At 36.9% G+C, this 17,913-nt stretch overlaps 1 protein-coding gene across 2 annotated transcripts in view; it reads left to right on the forward strand.

Moving 5' to 3' along the window:
• Positions 1 to 2,418: 2,418 nt before the first annotated feature.
• Positions 2,419 to 17,913, forward strand: part of cd82b (CD82 molecule b) — a 26,931-nt gene continuing 11,436 nt past the window's right edge. Inside the window, exons 1-5 of one of the 2 annotated variants that reach the window (XM_084124151.1) lie at positions 2,419 to 2,562; positions 8,316 to 8,388; positions 9,812 to 9,884; positions 14,812 to 14,936; positions 15,886 to 15,960. In XM_084124151.1, the coding sequence (XP_083980277.1) occupies positions 8,326 to 8,388; positions 9,812 to 9,884; positions 14,812 to 14,936; positions 15,886 to 15,960 (336 nt within the window). In that variant the 5' untranslated portion in view covers positions 2,419 to 2,562; positions 8,316 to 8,325. The remainder of the gene's footprint in view (positions 2,563 to 8,315; positions 8,389 to 9,811; positions 9,885 to 14,811; positions 14,937 to 15,885; positions 15,961 to 17,913) is intronic. The other variant, XM_084124152.1, reaches the window with a different exon arrangement.

The following is a 17,913-nucleotide window of genomic DNA, read 5'->3' on the forward strand; positions in this document are numbered from 1 at the left end:
AATTCGAGGACTTCTGCTTGTCCCCTCGCCTTGTGAGGACTGACCACAGCTTCTCTATGGTGAAGGCGGTGGATTGAAATCCACTCCAGCTTCAATGTGTAATGAGTGATTAATAATCAAGGATAAGCATTTCTACATAAATCATTTCTATATTCAATGAGTGATTCAAATATACTTTTAATCATATGTTTGCTGTGATTGTTAACCAGCTGCTTTTCTGATGTGACCCTCAACATGTGTTGTCTATATATCTGTTTCTAGCTGACGAGTTAAGGTTACAGGGGTCCAACTATACGTGACTTCACCTGATTTACAGAATTGTACCTCTTTCATGTGTATTTCTCTAGAAATTAAAGTGAATAGTTTCTGTACTTCTTTCTGAGGAGGGAATGTATTATAAGTATGTTTTGGTAGTTTGTCCTGATGATAGTTAGCTCAGGCCCTCTTTAACCTTGGAGAAACCTTGGATGTTTTGGGCAGGTCTTGTATAGGAGCTATGGGACACTTCGGCATGCAACAACAGACCCGAAGACGCCTTTCTCCGACCTCACCGCAGACCTAAATCTAGGAATCGTGCGGTGCGACAACTATCCTGACTAATGGCGACATGCTCTCCTATCTATCCATGTGTGGAAATTCAGAAAGCCAATCAGAAACAGCAACCTGAAGCAAGGACGTAGCTTAGACCTTGGTGTAGGGTATAACTGCTGTGATCTACGCGGCCTACGAACTCCTGTGTGAGTCTTGATGAAACTGATGAAACTGCAAACTATCTTCAGTAAAACTTTTCTTCAATTTATTATAATTCTGACTCCGGGTCTTCTTTCAAACATCTGGTCCTTGGATCCTAAACTGTTACCCCCTAACAAAGGGATTAAGATCCAGTGAGTTGCCTGGCCACTGATCCATTTTTTCTATGCAAAGATCTCAGAGATAATATAACCTGGAAACATCCATTATCACTCTTGCCTTGTGAAATGGTGCTCTATCATGCTGGAAAATGCACGGATCATCACCAAATTGCTCCTGGAGCTTTGGGAGAAGTTGCTCTTGCAGGATGTTTTGATTTCATTCTTTATTCCTGGGTGGTTTTTTTTTTGTTTTTGTTTTTTTTGGCTGAATTGTGAGAGAGCCGCTCCCTTGTATGAAAAGCGCCCCCACACATGAATGATCTCAGGACACTTCACTGTCAGCATGACACAGGACTCATGATAGCCATTTCACCATTTCTTCTCCAGAAAATCGATTTTGGAAAGCAATGATGGCTGGATGTCTTTCTTTAGAGGTAACTATTGGAGAACACATTGATTAGGAGCACCTTTTCCCTCCTTTTAAAGCAATTATAATGCTCTCATAATCCAATCAGAACCATAGAGTGATTTCACCTGACTTGTACCTATTCACACTTTCCCATGTGCTGATGATGTGATCAGTGAAATGTGACACAAAAAACACATATTTTACCACTTTTGACCTGAGGAGGGCAGTATTGTCAATACAACTCTATTACTGTTCCGTTGCATTGTAACAATAATGTGGTCAGAATTCATCAGTTGAAGGGTAAAGAATCCCTCAAGCTCTAGTAAGTAGAAATTACATTCATGTGGTGTGTGAAATAACATTTTTGGGAAGATGCATTCAGTGACAGTTTGGTATAACTGGTGTAAACCTTAAACTTAAATGCCATAGGCCTATATAATATGTCATTTCATGAGATAGTTCACCCAAAAATTAAAAATTCAGTCATCATTTTCACCCTCAAGTTGTTCCAAGCCTGTATGAGTTTCTTTCTTCTGCAGAACACAAAAGAAGATATTTTGAAGAATGTCAATGACTAAACAGTTGAGAGTAGCCATAGTAGGAAATAAAATACTATGAAAGTCAGCTGTCTGGTTACCAACATTCTTCAAAATATCTTGTTTTGTATTCAGCAGAAGAAAGAAACTCGTACAGGTTTAGAACAAAAACCTGGGTGAGTGGGTGAGTGAATAAATTATGAGTTCATAGGGTGAGTGAATAAATGATGACATAATTTTCATTTTTGGGTGAACTATCCCTTTAAGATACATAAAATGCTAGCTATAAAATTAGCCTTGAAAAGAAAAGGTGTTAACGATGTGATTTTTATATCCATCCTGTTTCTGTGGAAAAACAGTTACCACAATAAAAAGGGAGGAAACATGGAATTTACCAACTCTGTCATAAAAACGTAATTAAATAGACAGAACGGTCCTGAAAACTTTTTGCAATTTTTGAAAGATATCATTTTATTTTTTATTTTAAAATCAATTATTAATTTTACAGTATGCACAATAACCAGTGACAATGGCAGAGTTCTGACTTTGGCGGAAACTATAGTCTCCGTGGTACTTGTTCAGTCAGTCAAAAAAAAAAAAAAAAAAACTTGTTCAGTCAGTCAGTCCGGGCACGCGCAGTAAAGGGTTAAAGAAGGGGTTTCTTCTTCTCATGCTTCTTGCTCGTCTTTTTGTTCAGACTCCAGTAGCGACACGAACTCACTGACATCTGCTCAACGGATCTCCCTTTCGACTTGACACAAAAGAGGTAAATGAGTTTCCCTTGCATCTAAAATGACAGTACAAAGCGTAAAAAAAGTTATTTAAGTTACTGATGGCGTGCCAATAAGTGAATCTAAAGGTAGTAAATAAGGCTCTGGTGAACTTTGTACCTTATTTGCGTTTTCTATCATAGTATCAGTAAACTAACGTTAGTTCTGTGAAACTATTTGGAGAAGTGCGTTTTCTTTGTTGTTATGTGGCTTTAAACCGTCGCTGATGTGGCACTGGCAGTTTCACCATTTTCGCTGCGTTCATGTGTAACGTTACAATCTGAATGGACTCAACTCGCACATTCACTTCGTTCACACATGAGCAAATGCATTGCGCTGAGGTTTCGCAAGATTTTAAAGATGATTTGGCTTGTTTTGAAATTAGGAAGTCAATGATAATCAACAAGTTGTCTACTTTGAAATAGTGAGCATCGAGACAACTGGTTTTAAACGAGCGTTCTAGTAGTCGCGTGTAGTATGGCAAGCCGTTTTAATGTTTAATCCTTAATAGTATCTATTTTCATGCTACTTGTACTTGTTTTTTTAGACACTATCTATTCCATTAGGTACTAGTACTTATTTGTAAGTATAGTACTTATTTATAAGTACATTAGTAGGCCTACTTGTTTATAAATACTGCCTATTCTTTAGATACTAGTGCCTATTCTTTGTATTATCTTTGTGTGTATAACTTTAGGTGAACTGAGACACTTTATATGCTATTGACCACAATAACGCAATAACTTAAATGCCTTATAAAATAAGTTTTCTCTTTGAAGTCAACTACTATCTATTTTTAACACTTTGCAAGCAAAAAGTTGAAGAGGATCTTGCTAAGCAAGTTTGATGAAACCAATGGGCCTATATTTATTTTTCGAATAATACCACATAGGCTCAAATATTTGTAGTTAACTCTATATAGTCTACCTTGAGATTTGCTAGGGCAGTGATCGTTTCTGATCTTATGTTCAAATGAACCATTAAAGGGATGGTTTACCCCAAAATAAAAATGTTGTCATCATTTACTCGCAAGTTGTTCCAAACCTGTATGAATGTCTTTCTTCTGCTGAACACAAAAGAATATATCATGAAGAATATGTGTAACAAAACAGTTGACGGGCCCCATTGACTTCTATTATGGGGGGAAAAAATACTATGGAAGTTAATGGGGTGACAAATCTCAGTACTGAAGGAGTTAAATACTAATATTTGTGCCATGAAACCGGATGTATCATTTATCATATTACATATTGACATGAGGTAACCTGTTTAACAAGATTATCTTCAAACTGTTGCTCTGACATGGCCTTACTTGTCCAACTGACAGCAAAACATTAACATTTAATAAACATGCTCTGGGATTTTTAGAGGCACAGGTTTGCAGTCAGAACGGTTTCAGATTGAAAATGAAAACACAGATGTGAAAATAGGTCAGAATTGAGTTTGGGCAAAGTACTGGATGCTGCTTCAGGTCCTTAAAAGGTTAAGGGTTGGCAGACCTCCCAGGATGTGTCTTTGACTGGAATGAGCCCACTGAGAGAGAGAGCCAGGATACAGATGTTCCTCTTCTTTTACTTCGACTTTCCCTTGCTGGAAAACTCCTGCTCTTGCAGCCAGCTAAAAATGGGATGCCACTGTGTGTGTTGAGAGCTGCCTTTGCCAAGACAGGCCTGCAGTAGAAACTTAATAGGCAGCTCTTTTTCATAAGGGAAATTTAGGTTTGGGGGCTTTCTAAAAAAAGATTTAATGTGGAAAAACATTTCTTTTTGCAAACCAGTTGTAACTTTGCGTGCATGGTAGTGCACACTGCATTTGAACATGTAGCATTCAATAAAATGTCATTTTCCAATTCCGATTTCTTGTAGGCCTAGTCTGCATGAAACGTAAGTTGCGATATTCTTTTCCTTCCTCGGTGACATATCCGAGTGAAACAGCTTCTCGAACAAGAAACTTGATTTTGTTCATCTGTCATTGATTGGATGGTTGTGGTTTGCTATTGGTTGATTTCATGACAGGTTGCCCCGCCCTCGCGCCAGTAAATGCATCATCAGAGAGAGATGTTGTTGCAAGAGGGAGGGGAAGTTTTTTTTGATTAAAGATTATGAGGGCACATGAATAAAAAATAATAATAATGACGTTCACAGATAAATCATTCATTATAAATACTGCAATATTCCAATAAAAAAATAAGAATAATAGTCAGGTTTGATTTCATGAAACGTCGTAATTTTTAATCAAAAGGTCATAATTCGATATTCCAGTTTAAACGTTAGATTTCTCTCTGGACGTATGCCAGACTTCTCCAATCATTTAGTCCTCTCACGTTCATCTGCCTCCACTTTTGAGTACAACGGCCACATTTAAATATCCAGTCAACAACCGAAGTCGATGATTCATTACACTTAGATGTACGTCACAATATCGAATACAAGATATGTGACTACTTCCGTTTCATTGCGACTATAAAATGAAAGTCCTATATTGCACAAGTGTTTTTCAGACTCTGTCTCTGAAACCTCATTAGTGAACCACGCTATCAGAGCGATCGGTCCAGAGTTTGTTTTAATGGATCCAAACATGCCAAGACTGTGAACGCCCTAAAAGTGCAGCAATAATGACATTACATTATGAGTCAGAAATGTTCAACAGACACTCCAACCCCCTGAAACTGTGGGAGTCTGCTTTGTGATTTTTTTTCCAGAGAATGACGTAGGATAACTAACATGTGTTGATAAATATAGCACAGGAAATTTAGTTGATGGTGTAGATAATTGTTTCCCCTTCTATGATTGTAATGCTTGTGATGTGGCTGTCGAAGACCCGGCTCTCGTTTAGCCACGGCTCGACCTTCTTCCTGATTGAGGGGTGAGAGGGGGACACTCATGGGTAACTGGGGCGTGAGACTGTTTCCCCTCTTAAGTGGAGCATTCACACTGCCTCAATTATGGTTGCCATAGGAATGCCCTTAGAGCATAAAAGATGTTGGCTGGGGCCAAATCATAGGGTTATGCAAAAATAGTTTCTTGTGTGACCCAGAAGGGGTGAATTAGTAGACCTAGGCTGCTTGGCTAGTAATTTGGGTCTTTTGGATCAGCCTAAATCGGTAACTAATGTTTCTGTTTCTTACGTAAAGAACACCGAAAATGAAGCTTGTATAGTTGCATGCTCTTGGCTTCCACCCAGTATAGTGTATGATTGCTGACAGATATCAAATACTGATGTAATTAAACAAATACAGTTTTTTCTCTCTTCAAAATGCACCCTATACATGTTTAAAAACTAAACTAAACTGAACTAAAGCTCTGTCAAATTCTTTGTCAAATGAATAACAGTCAAAGAACCATAACATATTTGTCCATAACGATTATCCTGGATTACATTTCTGGTCATGTGATCAATAGTAAGTATTTAACATCCTCAATGTAAAGCTTGCTTGGGTGTGTTCAGATACCCCTTTGTGTTGTGCTAAAAATCCTAGGATAAGACAGCTTTTGTCTATTGTATGTAAGGGGGCAGCACGCCATCATTGTATAATGGAGGGGATGTTTGTGATTGACCGTAGAAAGGAGACATCTGCACAGTACACTGCAGCTGACAATGACTGTAGAGATTATTGAAGGAAATGGATGAAGGGGTGTCTCAGCTTCCAGATCGATTAGTGAAGTGGTGCTAATCCTGAGAGAGAATGTAATTGGCCTTTTAAATGGGATTGTACTTGTGGCTGAGGGCTCTGATGACTGCAGCGGGGTTTTGTCAATGTGAATCGTTTGGGTTTTTAACATTGTAAAATGCTGAATAGAAAGCCAAATCATCTGAAACCTGATGAAACTTGCATTCATCGCCGTTTATACTTCCCCTTGCATATTTTTCTGATTGTTTTCTCAGGCTAAACTGCTGAAGGTTGAAGAATAAGAGAAAGGCAAATCTTGTGTGGTACAGTGTTTTACCAGTGGAAAGAGATTGGCTGTGTTGTTATTCCTCTGAACTCCCCTTTGTAAATGAATAAAATAGAGAAAAAGACTGCATTCAGGGTAGAAAAATCCAGACTCTGGTGGTTTATAGCTCCCTGGAGTACTTAGAAGAGATGAAGCCAAGGAAGCTTGGCTCTCTGACTCTCTGGCTTCATATCCTGATATATTGCTTATTACTCTGGGTTACTGGATTGTGTGTGTGTGTGTGTGTGTGTGTGTGTGTGTGTGTGTAAAAGAAACAGTCCAAGTGAGAAATGAAAATGTCATGCACTCATGGTTACATTTTGAATCCTCCTCACAGAAATCTCACACTTTATTCCCAGGGTCTTCATAGATGTGAAACTTTGAAGAGAGCGCAAATATTTTTAAGATCAATTTCGTTACGCCCTTTAAGTCATAAATGTCAAAATTGCTCTGGTGGATTGGTTTAAGTCAGTAGTTCTGCTACTGTTTGCTTCAGGAAAAGTGTTTTAAGAATCAAACATCGAAACGTATTAATATTATGGCCCTGTTTACACCTGGTATTTTGTCAATCCGATCACAAGCGGACGACGCTTAATACAGGAGTAAACGGGGTCTAAAACTTTCGAGCTTGTCACTCTCGGCCACTTCCATAGGTAGTCGAAAACACATTCGACCGGATTGCTTTCGTAGTGTAAACGCTCATGTGGTTGAATGTGTTCGAACCACTACAAAAGACACCTACTAATATTATGGGAAGCCAGACGGGATTGAAATTTTGTCGACCGAAGACCCAAATTTGGTTTGAAGACGAAAAACGTACTCTCACCATTCCTGATTTCTAACACACACTTGTTTTTGTCTTGTGGCTGTCAGACCAGAAACAAAGGTGATGCTCTCCGTGTGTTTTTCCGTCATCTCTGGTTGTGCTCATATGTAAATTGCGTCAGCTTATTTCATCCATTAGATTGAAAGAAGGCCCTACATTTACCCGCCCATAGACCCTCCCCTCAAACAAATAGGAAAAGTGGACAAAAGAGACACCAAGAGTAAACGGGTATGTGTCTCCCTCGTCTACATGTGATCCGATCGACCAAAACGTATCTTTAATATCAGGTTTGAACAGGGCCTATGATGAATAGAATATTGATTGCAGTACAAAACACAGTTTACCATTGTACACGAAATTCCGGGAAGTTGAACAAAAGATAGCCTATGGAAAAGGTTTTCTCCTCCTTTTCAAAAGATAAGTTTTAAGTACATAAGTTCCCACTTTTGGACCTTCAAACCCACCAGTTGAGAATAAATTATATCATGAGATTATTAAAGTCTTTTGATGATTTAATTGTGGATTATCCTTATTTGCACACCGGTATAATTACTGTATACCTTTGTTCGATTCTCCGACATGTGTCAGAAACACAAACAAGAAAACGCTGCAATATTTTTTCCCACCAGTGTGGGTCATGTGGACTATTGTGGTGTAGTGTAATTCATTGCACTGAAACTTAATTAGAAACCCTAAAAAAAATGGAAAGCTTATGTCTTTAGAGTCATATTAATATCATTCATAGATGGAACTGAAACTAATCGACCACCCAAGAATACTAAAAACTGCATTGCAGCTGTGATTTATTGAACAGTTTTGTTTCCTCTTTCCATCAGTGAGAGATTATACATTACACCTGCAGTTTATTTTGAACTCTCTGTTTATTTAGAGAAACTCTCTAATGATCTTTGTCATGTCCAAAACTGGTCTCCGTAGCACTGGTGTTCTTCATTTCTCTGAGTTCTGATGATTTTCCTCTCTTTTACAGAGCAGCAGTCATGGGGAAAGGATGCATAGCCGCCACCAAGTACTTCCTGTTCTTGTTCAACCTCCTCTTCTTTGTAAGTGTCCACACTCCTACACCTTCATTCTGTCTCAGCAGGAGTCATGTGGCTCCCTGTCATTAGCTCTGGTCTTCAGGTCTACCATGAGCCAATGCAGGTTGAAACGGAGAGTTACTATTGAGAGTGGATATTTAAAATGGAGCCTTTTGGGAAATCTGAAAGAAAATGTAAATATTTATGCATAAAGAAGTTTCTGACCACAAAACCACTTTTTGCTTAAACTTCAATTTTAAAACTCAATTTATCATTCTATGGAAGTTGTTATAACAAACAGTGTTGGAACTAAAAGTCATCTTTTGAAGAAACCAAGAATAAGATGTTTTAAGTCAGACTTTTTAATCATTTGGAAGTATTTGTTACTTTATTTATTAGTATAATAAATAATAATATATTATAAATAATATAATATAATATAAATAATAATCTGTATTGGCCGATAAAAGCAATTATTTCCACTATCCCGAGTGAAAAAACACTAGAGGAGCTTATTTATTGTTAATTATATATGTAAGTTTGAATAAATTTGTCATGAAGATAAGTGTTTAGAAAAACTACCTACAGTTTTTATTTGAGTGTAATTATTATAACTGAAAATAAACAGCAGTTTTTGTTTTGGTTGTACATCCATTGTAGTTTTGGCTCTTTTGTTAATTTTAACCTCTAAAATTATAGTAATGTACCAGATGAGAGGGTTCCTTGTAAAATATTTATTTAATTTGAGTTTAAACTTATTTTTTTTTAATTAGAGGATAAATAAAATAAAAATAAATAATTTGTCCATATGTGACATGTAGAAAAGTACATTATTAAAATACTTTTTTTTTTACATTTCACATGACATTTTACATGCATTTGCATTATTATTGGGAAAAAACAAAAATACCCAGCAGTGTGATGTTTTGGAAATCCCTGTTAGGAAATAGTTTAAGCTCAGTGAGGAAGCAGGGCTCTGATCTCTGTTGCATTACTGCAACCTTCAGCTAGACATGTTATAAAGGGTCAAAGGCTAATGAAAAGTGTGTGTGTCTCTCTGATTCTCCCTCCTGAAGGCCCTTTAATTGTACAGTAGCCTGGTGTTTTACGGCTTCCCTCTCCACAGTGGCATAGAAGACGCCAGACTCAAATGAAACTTCTCTGATCCAGTTCATTTAGAGGACACCTTGGATCCATTAGTTTTGAACTTTGTGGCCGGAATGCATGAGAACTCAGTTCTGTGGAGAGTTGCTGTCTCTCTTTAGCAATTATCTGCGGTATGTTGATGGAAGCACAGTCAGTGTTCTCATCCATAATCCAGTCATAGTTCAAACTAAGATCAAGCTATGAGGAACCAAACGGGTCCAGAAGGAGACAAACACTCATGCAACATGTTCGTCATGTTCGTCGTGTTTGTTTGTTCATGCATGTTTCTTTCGCCCTGTAGATTTTTGGAGCTGTAATCATGGGCTTTGGACTATGGGTCATGCTGGATAATCAGAGTTTCATCATGGTTTTGCGTAAGTACAAAAAACTGTAACATAATTTCCTTTTCTGATGTATGTAACGGTGTCTCTGAGAGTACGTCTTATTTAAACCGTTTGCATCTCCAGGCTGCTATTGGTCAGAAATGGAAAGTTCCGGATTTGTAATGGAAGCACAAATGCTTTCTCTTATACTGAAAAAATATTTTTCTCACAGTATTGCATCAGTACTTTAGGCCCATTGCAGTTCTGTTCACATTTGCTCTCAAAATGTGGGTTTGAATATTTTAAGGAGTCACTTCAGTTCATAACTAAACTGTGTGTAAACAGTAAAGTGAGTAAAGTGTTTTTATACTTGGCAAAATACTTTTTTCAGCACGGATGCATTCATTTAACCAAAAGTGACCATTAAGACATTTATAATGTTTCTATTTCCTGAAGAAAGAAAAATCTAAAAATGAAGCAGTTTCTCGAGCAGCAAATCAGCATATTGGAAATAATTTTGAAGGATCATGTGACACTGAAGATGTGCTTTGCATCACAGGAATAAATTGCATATTAAAATTAGATTTAAATAGAAAACAGTTATTTTAAATTGTAATAATATTTCACAATATTGCTGTTTTTACTGTATTTTTGATCCAATAAATGCAGCCATGGTGAGCATAAGACATTTCTTTCAAAAACATTTTTAAAATCTTATCAGCCCTGAACTTTTGAATGGTAGTATAAATTCTGGCTCTGTGTCTCTTCTCTTTTTATGTCCTATTGTCGGACAGACAGTTAACCGTATTCAGTCAGAGCAATACGTTGCTGGTTGCACATTTTTCTGTCTTCACTTTTGAGTTCAAACTGGTGTTTATTTGATATACATGGGAATGCACAGTAAAAGCAGCTGTTATTCGTGAGCTTGACGTGGGGAATTTTAATTTTTTTGCCATTAACCAAGTTTTCCACAAACCCCTCTCCCACACTGCACTCTCTGTGTTTATATACACACACACACACACGTTAACTAAACCATCTGATGCTCACTTAAAGAGAGCGAAAGTTTGCAAAATAAGGGAAGAGAGATATTAAATATCTTCCCCATTTAAAGTGATTGGAGTTGTACTTGCATGACTGAAATTGCAGCCCAAAAGGTGTTTCAAAGATGGCCGCTGAGTAAAGGGACTTAAAGGGACTTTACTCAATTTTTAAAGGGAAAGTTCACCAAAAAATAAATAAAATGCTGTCATCATTCACTCTCATGTCATTCCCATTTATTTATTTTTTGTCTAAACAATTAAATTCAATGGGCACCTGCTTGGTTACCAACATTCTTCAAAATATCATATTTTGTGTTCTACATAAGAAAGATGTGATGGTGAGTAAATGATGACAGAATTTTCATTTTTGGGTGAGGTATCCCTTTAAGCAAAAAGTTATTTTTTTCACACCATTGCTAAAGCAAACTTAAAAAAATAGACATTCAAATTAAATATTTTCATAAGACCGACCAAGCCAAGTTCCCTCAGTCAAGATCATGGAGGTTTAGAGAAGTCTATATATAGCACATGCTCGGTTAAACAAATTACAGCAGGGGAATATTTATGTGAAGCTGACAAGCTCCAAAAACGTTTGCCAATCTGGTCACACCGCCATCCTTTCCACTCACTTTGTCTTTTTCAGTGTCTCCAGATATCACCGCGCTGGAGTCTCTGTTATTGGGAACATTTTTGGAAACATTGTTTTTCTGACTCAGCGGTTCCTCTGGAGATGGCAGGGAATATCTTAGGATATCCTCACACTCGGGGACCCTTAACTCTGACCTTGCCTTTCTGCTAACACATGTGTCCAGTAGTCCTCTGTTTTACTGTAGGGTCCCATTGGTGGTCACTCCCACACTGTGCTGCTCGAGGAGTTTGTTTGTTGACTTTGTTAGTCTGTGGTTTAAGGCCCTATTGAGTTCGAAAATAACGGGAAGGTGTGTTCTCTGATCTCGGTTGTATATTTTTTATTTTTCCCCTTCCTCCCAGGTTTTTTTTTTATAGACTTCCACACAATCGCATGGCAATAAAAGTGAGTCTTGGGGAATTGTATCATTATCATCCCTATTTTTCACATAAAGGTTTTACTTCTTTTTCAAATACCTCATTAATTGGTGCAATGAAGTTATACAACTATAATATGACTCAATACCTGAAACATGTTACAGCATGAGTCAGTGTTTGGTTGTTTGAAGCCTCGGAGGCTGGTACATAAATTAATGTTCAACTGTGTGCAGGGTGTTAAAGTTGTACATGTTTGGCTGTGTTTACATTTCTAGTTAGTTTTTCTTGGTCTGCTGCAAGGAGACGGTAAATCCGATGCCTGTAATGGTAGTGCAACCATGTATCCTTGAGCATTCTGTATTTTTTAGGGTCTGTCCCTTTTCATCTTGTGGCATCACATCCTGTTTTTGGTTCGTTTACATGTCTTTGGTCCTTGCTGTGTTCATATTTCATTCGAACATCACCAGAGTTTGTTTGGAAGTGGACTGAGACCCATCTTTCCACTTGTTTGGTGCAGGCCATGGTTCAGACGGCAGCGTTCACACTTGTTCAATTGAAAAACTCTAACAGAGCAATCGCTCCAGATCTTGTTTTAATTGAAGCAATCCTGCCAAACCTGAACACAACCTCAAATGCAATTATCAAATACAAATACAACAAGCCAATACATACTTATTCTTTAAAGTTAATGACAATTTCTTTTTACATTTTTGTTATATTTTCCATTCATGGCATGTAAATGGTGCTTGAAAGGGTCCAAGATTGTTTTTCTAGTGGAAAATGCTGCTGGGACAGAATTTCTGCTGATATACAGAGGTGTTTGCCATAGTACCTTGAGATCATCACAGCAACTATGAGCAAGCGCACACTGAGGTCTTGGAAACTTCAGATTTACCCTCAGACAGATGTTATGCGCTAGGCAGGAAACATGTGTTTAGAATTGTGACGCAGAATTCTTGTTTGAGGTGAGAGGTAATCTACCGACCATTTATTATTCTCAGTTTATAAAACAAAATAGTTTTCTGTCGCAAACGTGATGTCACAGTTTTGCTTTTTAAGGTCATACAAGGGCAACATAACCTCATCGTTTCGGATGGATGCATGTAAGAAGTCAGGGATAAATTAATTCGGACTGAAGATTGGATGAAAGTTCAAAACAATAATTGCATGATATGCTGATTAATTATAAAAAAAAATTAAAAAAAAAGAATAAAGAAAAATAAAAATAAATTAAAGGTGCAGTATGTTACATTGACAGATAGTGGTTGAAAGGGGTACTACAGTCCAAATTCGAAATATTTGAGAGGGTGGTTTCCCGCGTGGGTTGCCAGATTGATGGCCCGCAACAGTTAAGAGTGCAATTGACAATGGAAAGTGACGAGCCTTACACTATAAGTTAATCAGCTGTTGTATACATTTGCAATGTTTTTATTGCCAAGGCATTTTAGGTCGGGTAGAATCTGCAATCTCTGTCCCAGATCGTTTTCTGGCCTCCATGGCTGTAATACGCTGTGTTTTCTGGAAAACTGGCAACCCAGGGTCTCGAAATACTTTTGGGTAAATTGGCAGTGGGATCATACAGACATCCCGACACGGAACGCACATTTCAAAGTTGAATAAATGGCTTCAGCATTGTTTTTTGTATTTGAACATATCATGTTTCCTAGATCTCTGCAAACATATGGTGTTTTTATGCTTTAGTGCAGTCAAAAATATTACATACAACACTTGTATACAAATGAATGACAATACAAAAAGTGTCTTTTTTTTCATCTTTAAAAAAAAAATATATATAAATGTGTATAAATTTAAATATAAATTTACTTACAATTAATTGCACTACATCAAAATGTTAAATTGACAGCCCGACATTCTACTTGCATGCTAGAGAAACAAATGTTTTTGTGGTGAAATACAAACAGGATCACTTGGTTACGGAAGACTCGATGGTTCTTCAGAGCCACAAGCCACATGTCTTTGCCTTGTCTATCTTTGAAAGAATCCTCCCGAAGAACTACGAACAGCTAAACTCGTTTCTGCTTTGAATTGAAGGAGGGACATGCGCTCCCTCTCTTTGGACGTTATTTTCCACTCTCTTGACTGCTAGTTTCATGTCTTTAATTACTCTAAAGCTACTGATTTGTACGTAGCTAAGAATAGTAAGAACAACCTGCTACTCAAATGAGCACCACAGTTCAGCGCCAACTTTAATAACAGATTGAGAGAAAATGCAATTTTCCACGCAATAATTTTAAATTACTTTCATATGCTGAGCCACTGTAGAAGCAGAGAAGGTTTGCCATTATGAGGGTGTTCGCCACACCAATAGTGGTGATAATGTGTTGGTTCGGCCGTTTATTTTCTCTCTCTCTCTCTCATTAGTAAAATGAATTAAGATCAGGTTCTGAACGTCTTTAAAACATTGTTATTAGACAAACAAAATTCAGTTTGCGTACGTCTAGGTAACAATGAGACCTGCATCCATCGTTTACAAATTTTGATGTGGTGAAGTGCAAAGAAACTTCTGCTTACTGCATTAACAGCTTTTTTTTTTTCGACAGTATTTTTGTGTCAGAGACTTCTTCCTCTGCATACATATGAACTTGCTGCATTTAGTTGCAGAGTCTAAAGCAAGACTGATGTGTAGCTGTGTCTAAAATCTGTCATACACCATCCTCTAAACTCAGTTTCATTTTCAGCCTCTCCACTCCACTGTGCAAAACCCACATCTGCCGCATCATGACAGTTTCAACATTAGATAATGGCTGTTATTTGCTAGTTAGGTTTATGGTGTGCTATCGAATAATAAGAGAAGTGATCTTAATTCATTCTCATCATCTAAATGTTCTTTTTCCATCATGAAATATGAAATATTTTTTTAAAGTTGACCTTGTCAGAGAGTGTGACTGGTGTCTTCTGTGTTTATGCAGACGAGTCGTCCACAACACTGAAAGTTGGCGCCTACATCTTGATTGGGATTGGCTCTCTGTCCATGGTCATGGGTTTCCTGGGCTGCATCGGTGCCATTTATGAGATCCGATGCCTTCTCGGACTGGTGAGTAATTATAGAGAGAGTTATAGAGTATTTTATTATTTATTCATTTCATTTGATATGATTTAATTTCATTATTTTATTTTGCATATTTATATATAAATAACTGCTGACTACATCAAAGCCAGCCAACAGTGGTTTATTTGAATTTAACTTTTTTTTTTTTTTTTTTTGCATATTTATTTATATATAAATAACTGCTGACTACTAGAGCCAGCTAATTCTGTTCTCTGGGCTATTTATATAAATTATATTTCGCTTCTAACCATATTCAGTTATAGCAAAATTTGCATTAAGCGATCATTTTTTGTAACTATATTAAAATCCGTTATATAAAATTGTACAGTCTGTTAATAGCTTTAACAACTTTGAGCACTGGACCATTCAGAAGCTGCCATGCATAGAGTTGCTGTTACGCTGTCGTAATCACAGTCACAACAAGGCCAGACCAATGCGTGCCCAGACCGTCTGCTGAGGGGGCTTCATTAAACCCTTCTCCATTAGCATGATAAAGAGTTAGCTTCAAATGGCTCTCTGGGGTTAATGCTGCTGGATTTACTGAGCTGGAGTGACAGGGATAAGCCAGTCAGATTTAGGGGATATCCGTGGAAGAACTGGGGGCCATATTAGTACCCACAAGATCGCTCGATAAGCTTAGCGGTCAGCAAAGGTCTTTGTTAAACTGGTTGACCCATTTAGAAAATAACATTATCTAGCTGTCATGCTTAATCATGCATTGTTGTAAGTTTGTTAATATGTCCAATAAACAAATGGAAGTGTTTATCTGAACTCCTAATGACTAAGATATCAACTAGAATATAAAAGGTTTGTCAAGACAAACTTTTTGGCTTGAGAAAAACTAGCCAGAGAGTTTGAAGTGGTTTAAAAGGTTCTAGCTTTTGTTTTGAGTGTCCAGTAATTGTAAATGGACTTTTCTGTCCTCTGTTTGCAGTACTTCACCTGTCTCCTCCTCATCCTCATCGCCCAGGTGACCGCCGCTGTCCTCATCTACTTCCAGCGAGACCTGGTAGGTTACCATACCATAATAGAACTGTTTTTTTGTTATTGAGAAACAAGCAAGCCCAGCCCAGGTGAAAAAACACTACGCAAAAGTTACTTACAGTACAAAACACAATTAGTTACTTTTTTAGGGAGTACCGCAATATTATAACACATTACTTTTAAAAGTAACTTTCCCTAAAACTGATTAATTTAAGATTATTTCTATATAGTATAGATAAAAAATAATAGAAATAGAAATAATAGTAATATAGATAGTATTCTATTAATATTTAGAATTTATTTTTCATTTTAGTTTTAGTAATTTTATGTTCTTCTTTGCTCTTCTTTATTAGTTTGTTTATTAGTTTGTTTATTAGTTTGTTTATATATATATATATATATATATATATATATATATATATATATATATATATATATATATATATATATATATATATATATATATATATATATATATATCTAAATGAGATATACTATATACTATTTTGCTTTTAAAAAAGAATTAATAATCTGATAGTTATATTTAAAAAGATTTTAGTACCTTAAATAGCTTTAGTGTAATTAGCCTGTGGTGTAGCTAACGTTTTAAAAGAAGTGGCTTTACTGTAGTTTAAATTCTAATTAGCATTTAAAAGTAGCTTTTCCAACACTAGTCTAATGTGAAAACTTCTGATTTAGTTCATCTGGAACAGTGTTAGTTAATACATATTTCTTACATTTGTCCTAAATTACCTAACAGTATGAATATATGGGGTTTCTGATGTTAGCATATTACTGCTCTATTTGAAAAGCATGTTTCCTGCAATGGCGTCACAAGCTTGCAACACTTTTTCTAGTCAGCTGGGACTATAGTGTAATCTCGTAACCCGTGGTGTTAGGTGGTAACAGGAAAGTTAACAGATGGTTTAGAAAATGGGATTTTAAATTAAGCAGCTGAAGAAATATTTTGACTGTTCACTACTATAGTTCCACTTCCTTAGGAAGTGGAATAATTCACTTTCCACTGCACCAATATTCACCTTTCACACAAGATGGTTTCACACGAGATGTTTCCGTGCCTAACGAAAACAGGAGGTGTGTTTGATGCGGGTGATTTCACTGACTTCACTCACTCTCTCATGTGAAACTTTGACGACAGCGCCCTCTTCAGGAATAGGAAACACAAACATTTCACACCAAATGCCTTTTAAGATGATAAAAAAAAAAAAACAGGAGCTGCACTTCATCTTAACAGCCTTTCTATAGTGTTAGGAAGGAGATATACATCCTTTAATTCAACTTGTGCTTAGTCAGCCTTTCTTAAATCAGTTTTAGTTAAGTAGCACTAGGCCTAACCACAGCCATAAGCTCATGCTTAATGCTCAACTTAACTTGCTGTGTTTAGTTCCTTTCTGTGTCCATATCATCACACATGTGGATAGATATTTGACTTTTAGCTTTAGTCTTCCTGTAGTCTTTTAGTCTTCGTCTAGTTTAGTCTTCCTGTAGGACCAGTCTTGAGAGATCAGGTAATTGGAGTCTGTGCTTGGGCTTGCTCTGTTTTCTCTTTATACTTCACCACAGGGCATGGCGAGTGCTTTCCCAGAACAGGGCGAGGTTCACAGCGTCTCGTACACACACTATCTGCATAAGCAGAGTTTTTCAGTTTTAGATCATCATTGCTGTAGCCCCCCCTCATAACTGTGTGCACCGCCACACCTCCTACACACACACACTTCAAACAAGCTCTACACAATATAAAGTTCACTTCAACAGAGATTTGCTGTTGAAAGGTTTTCGACATGAATGTATACATTGTTTAAATAATAGTAATTGAAGGGCGGTTTTTAAAATGCTTTATTCCAGTTTTATCACTTTTATGATGTTCAAAACTTTACAGACATATAATACTGTTCAAAAGTTTGGGCTGTAAGAGAACTTTAATTCAGCAAAGATGCATAACATTTATCAAAAGGAA

This window comes from Abramis brama, assembly GCF_963993115.1.
Source record: "Abramis brama genome assembly, chromosome: 9".
Taxonomy (NCBI): Eukaryota; Metazoa; Chordata; class Actinopteri; order Cypriniformes; family Leuciscidae; genus Abramis; species Abramis brama.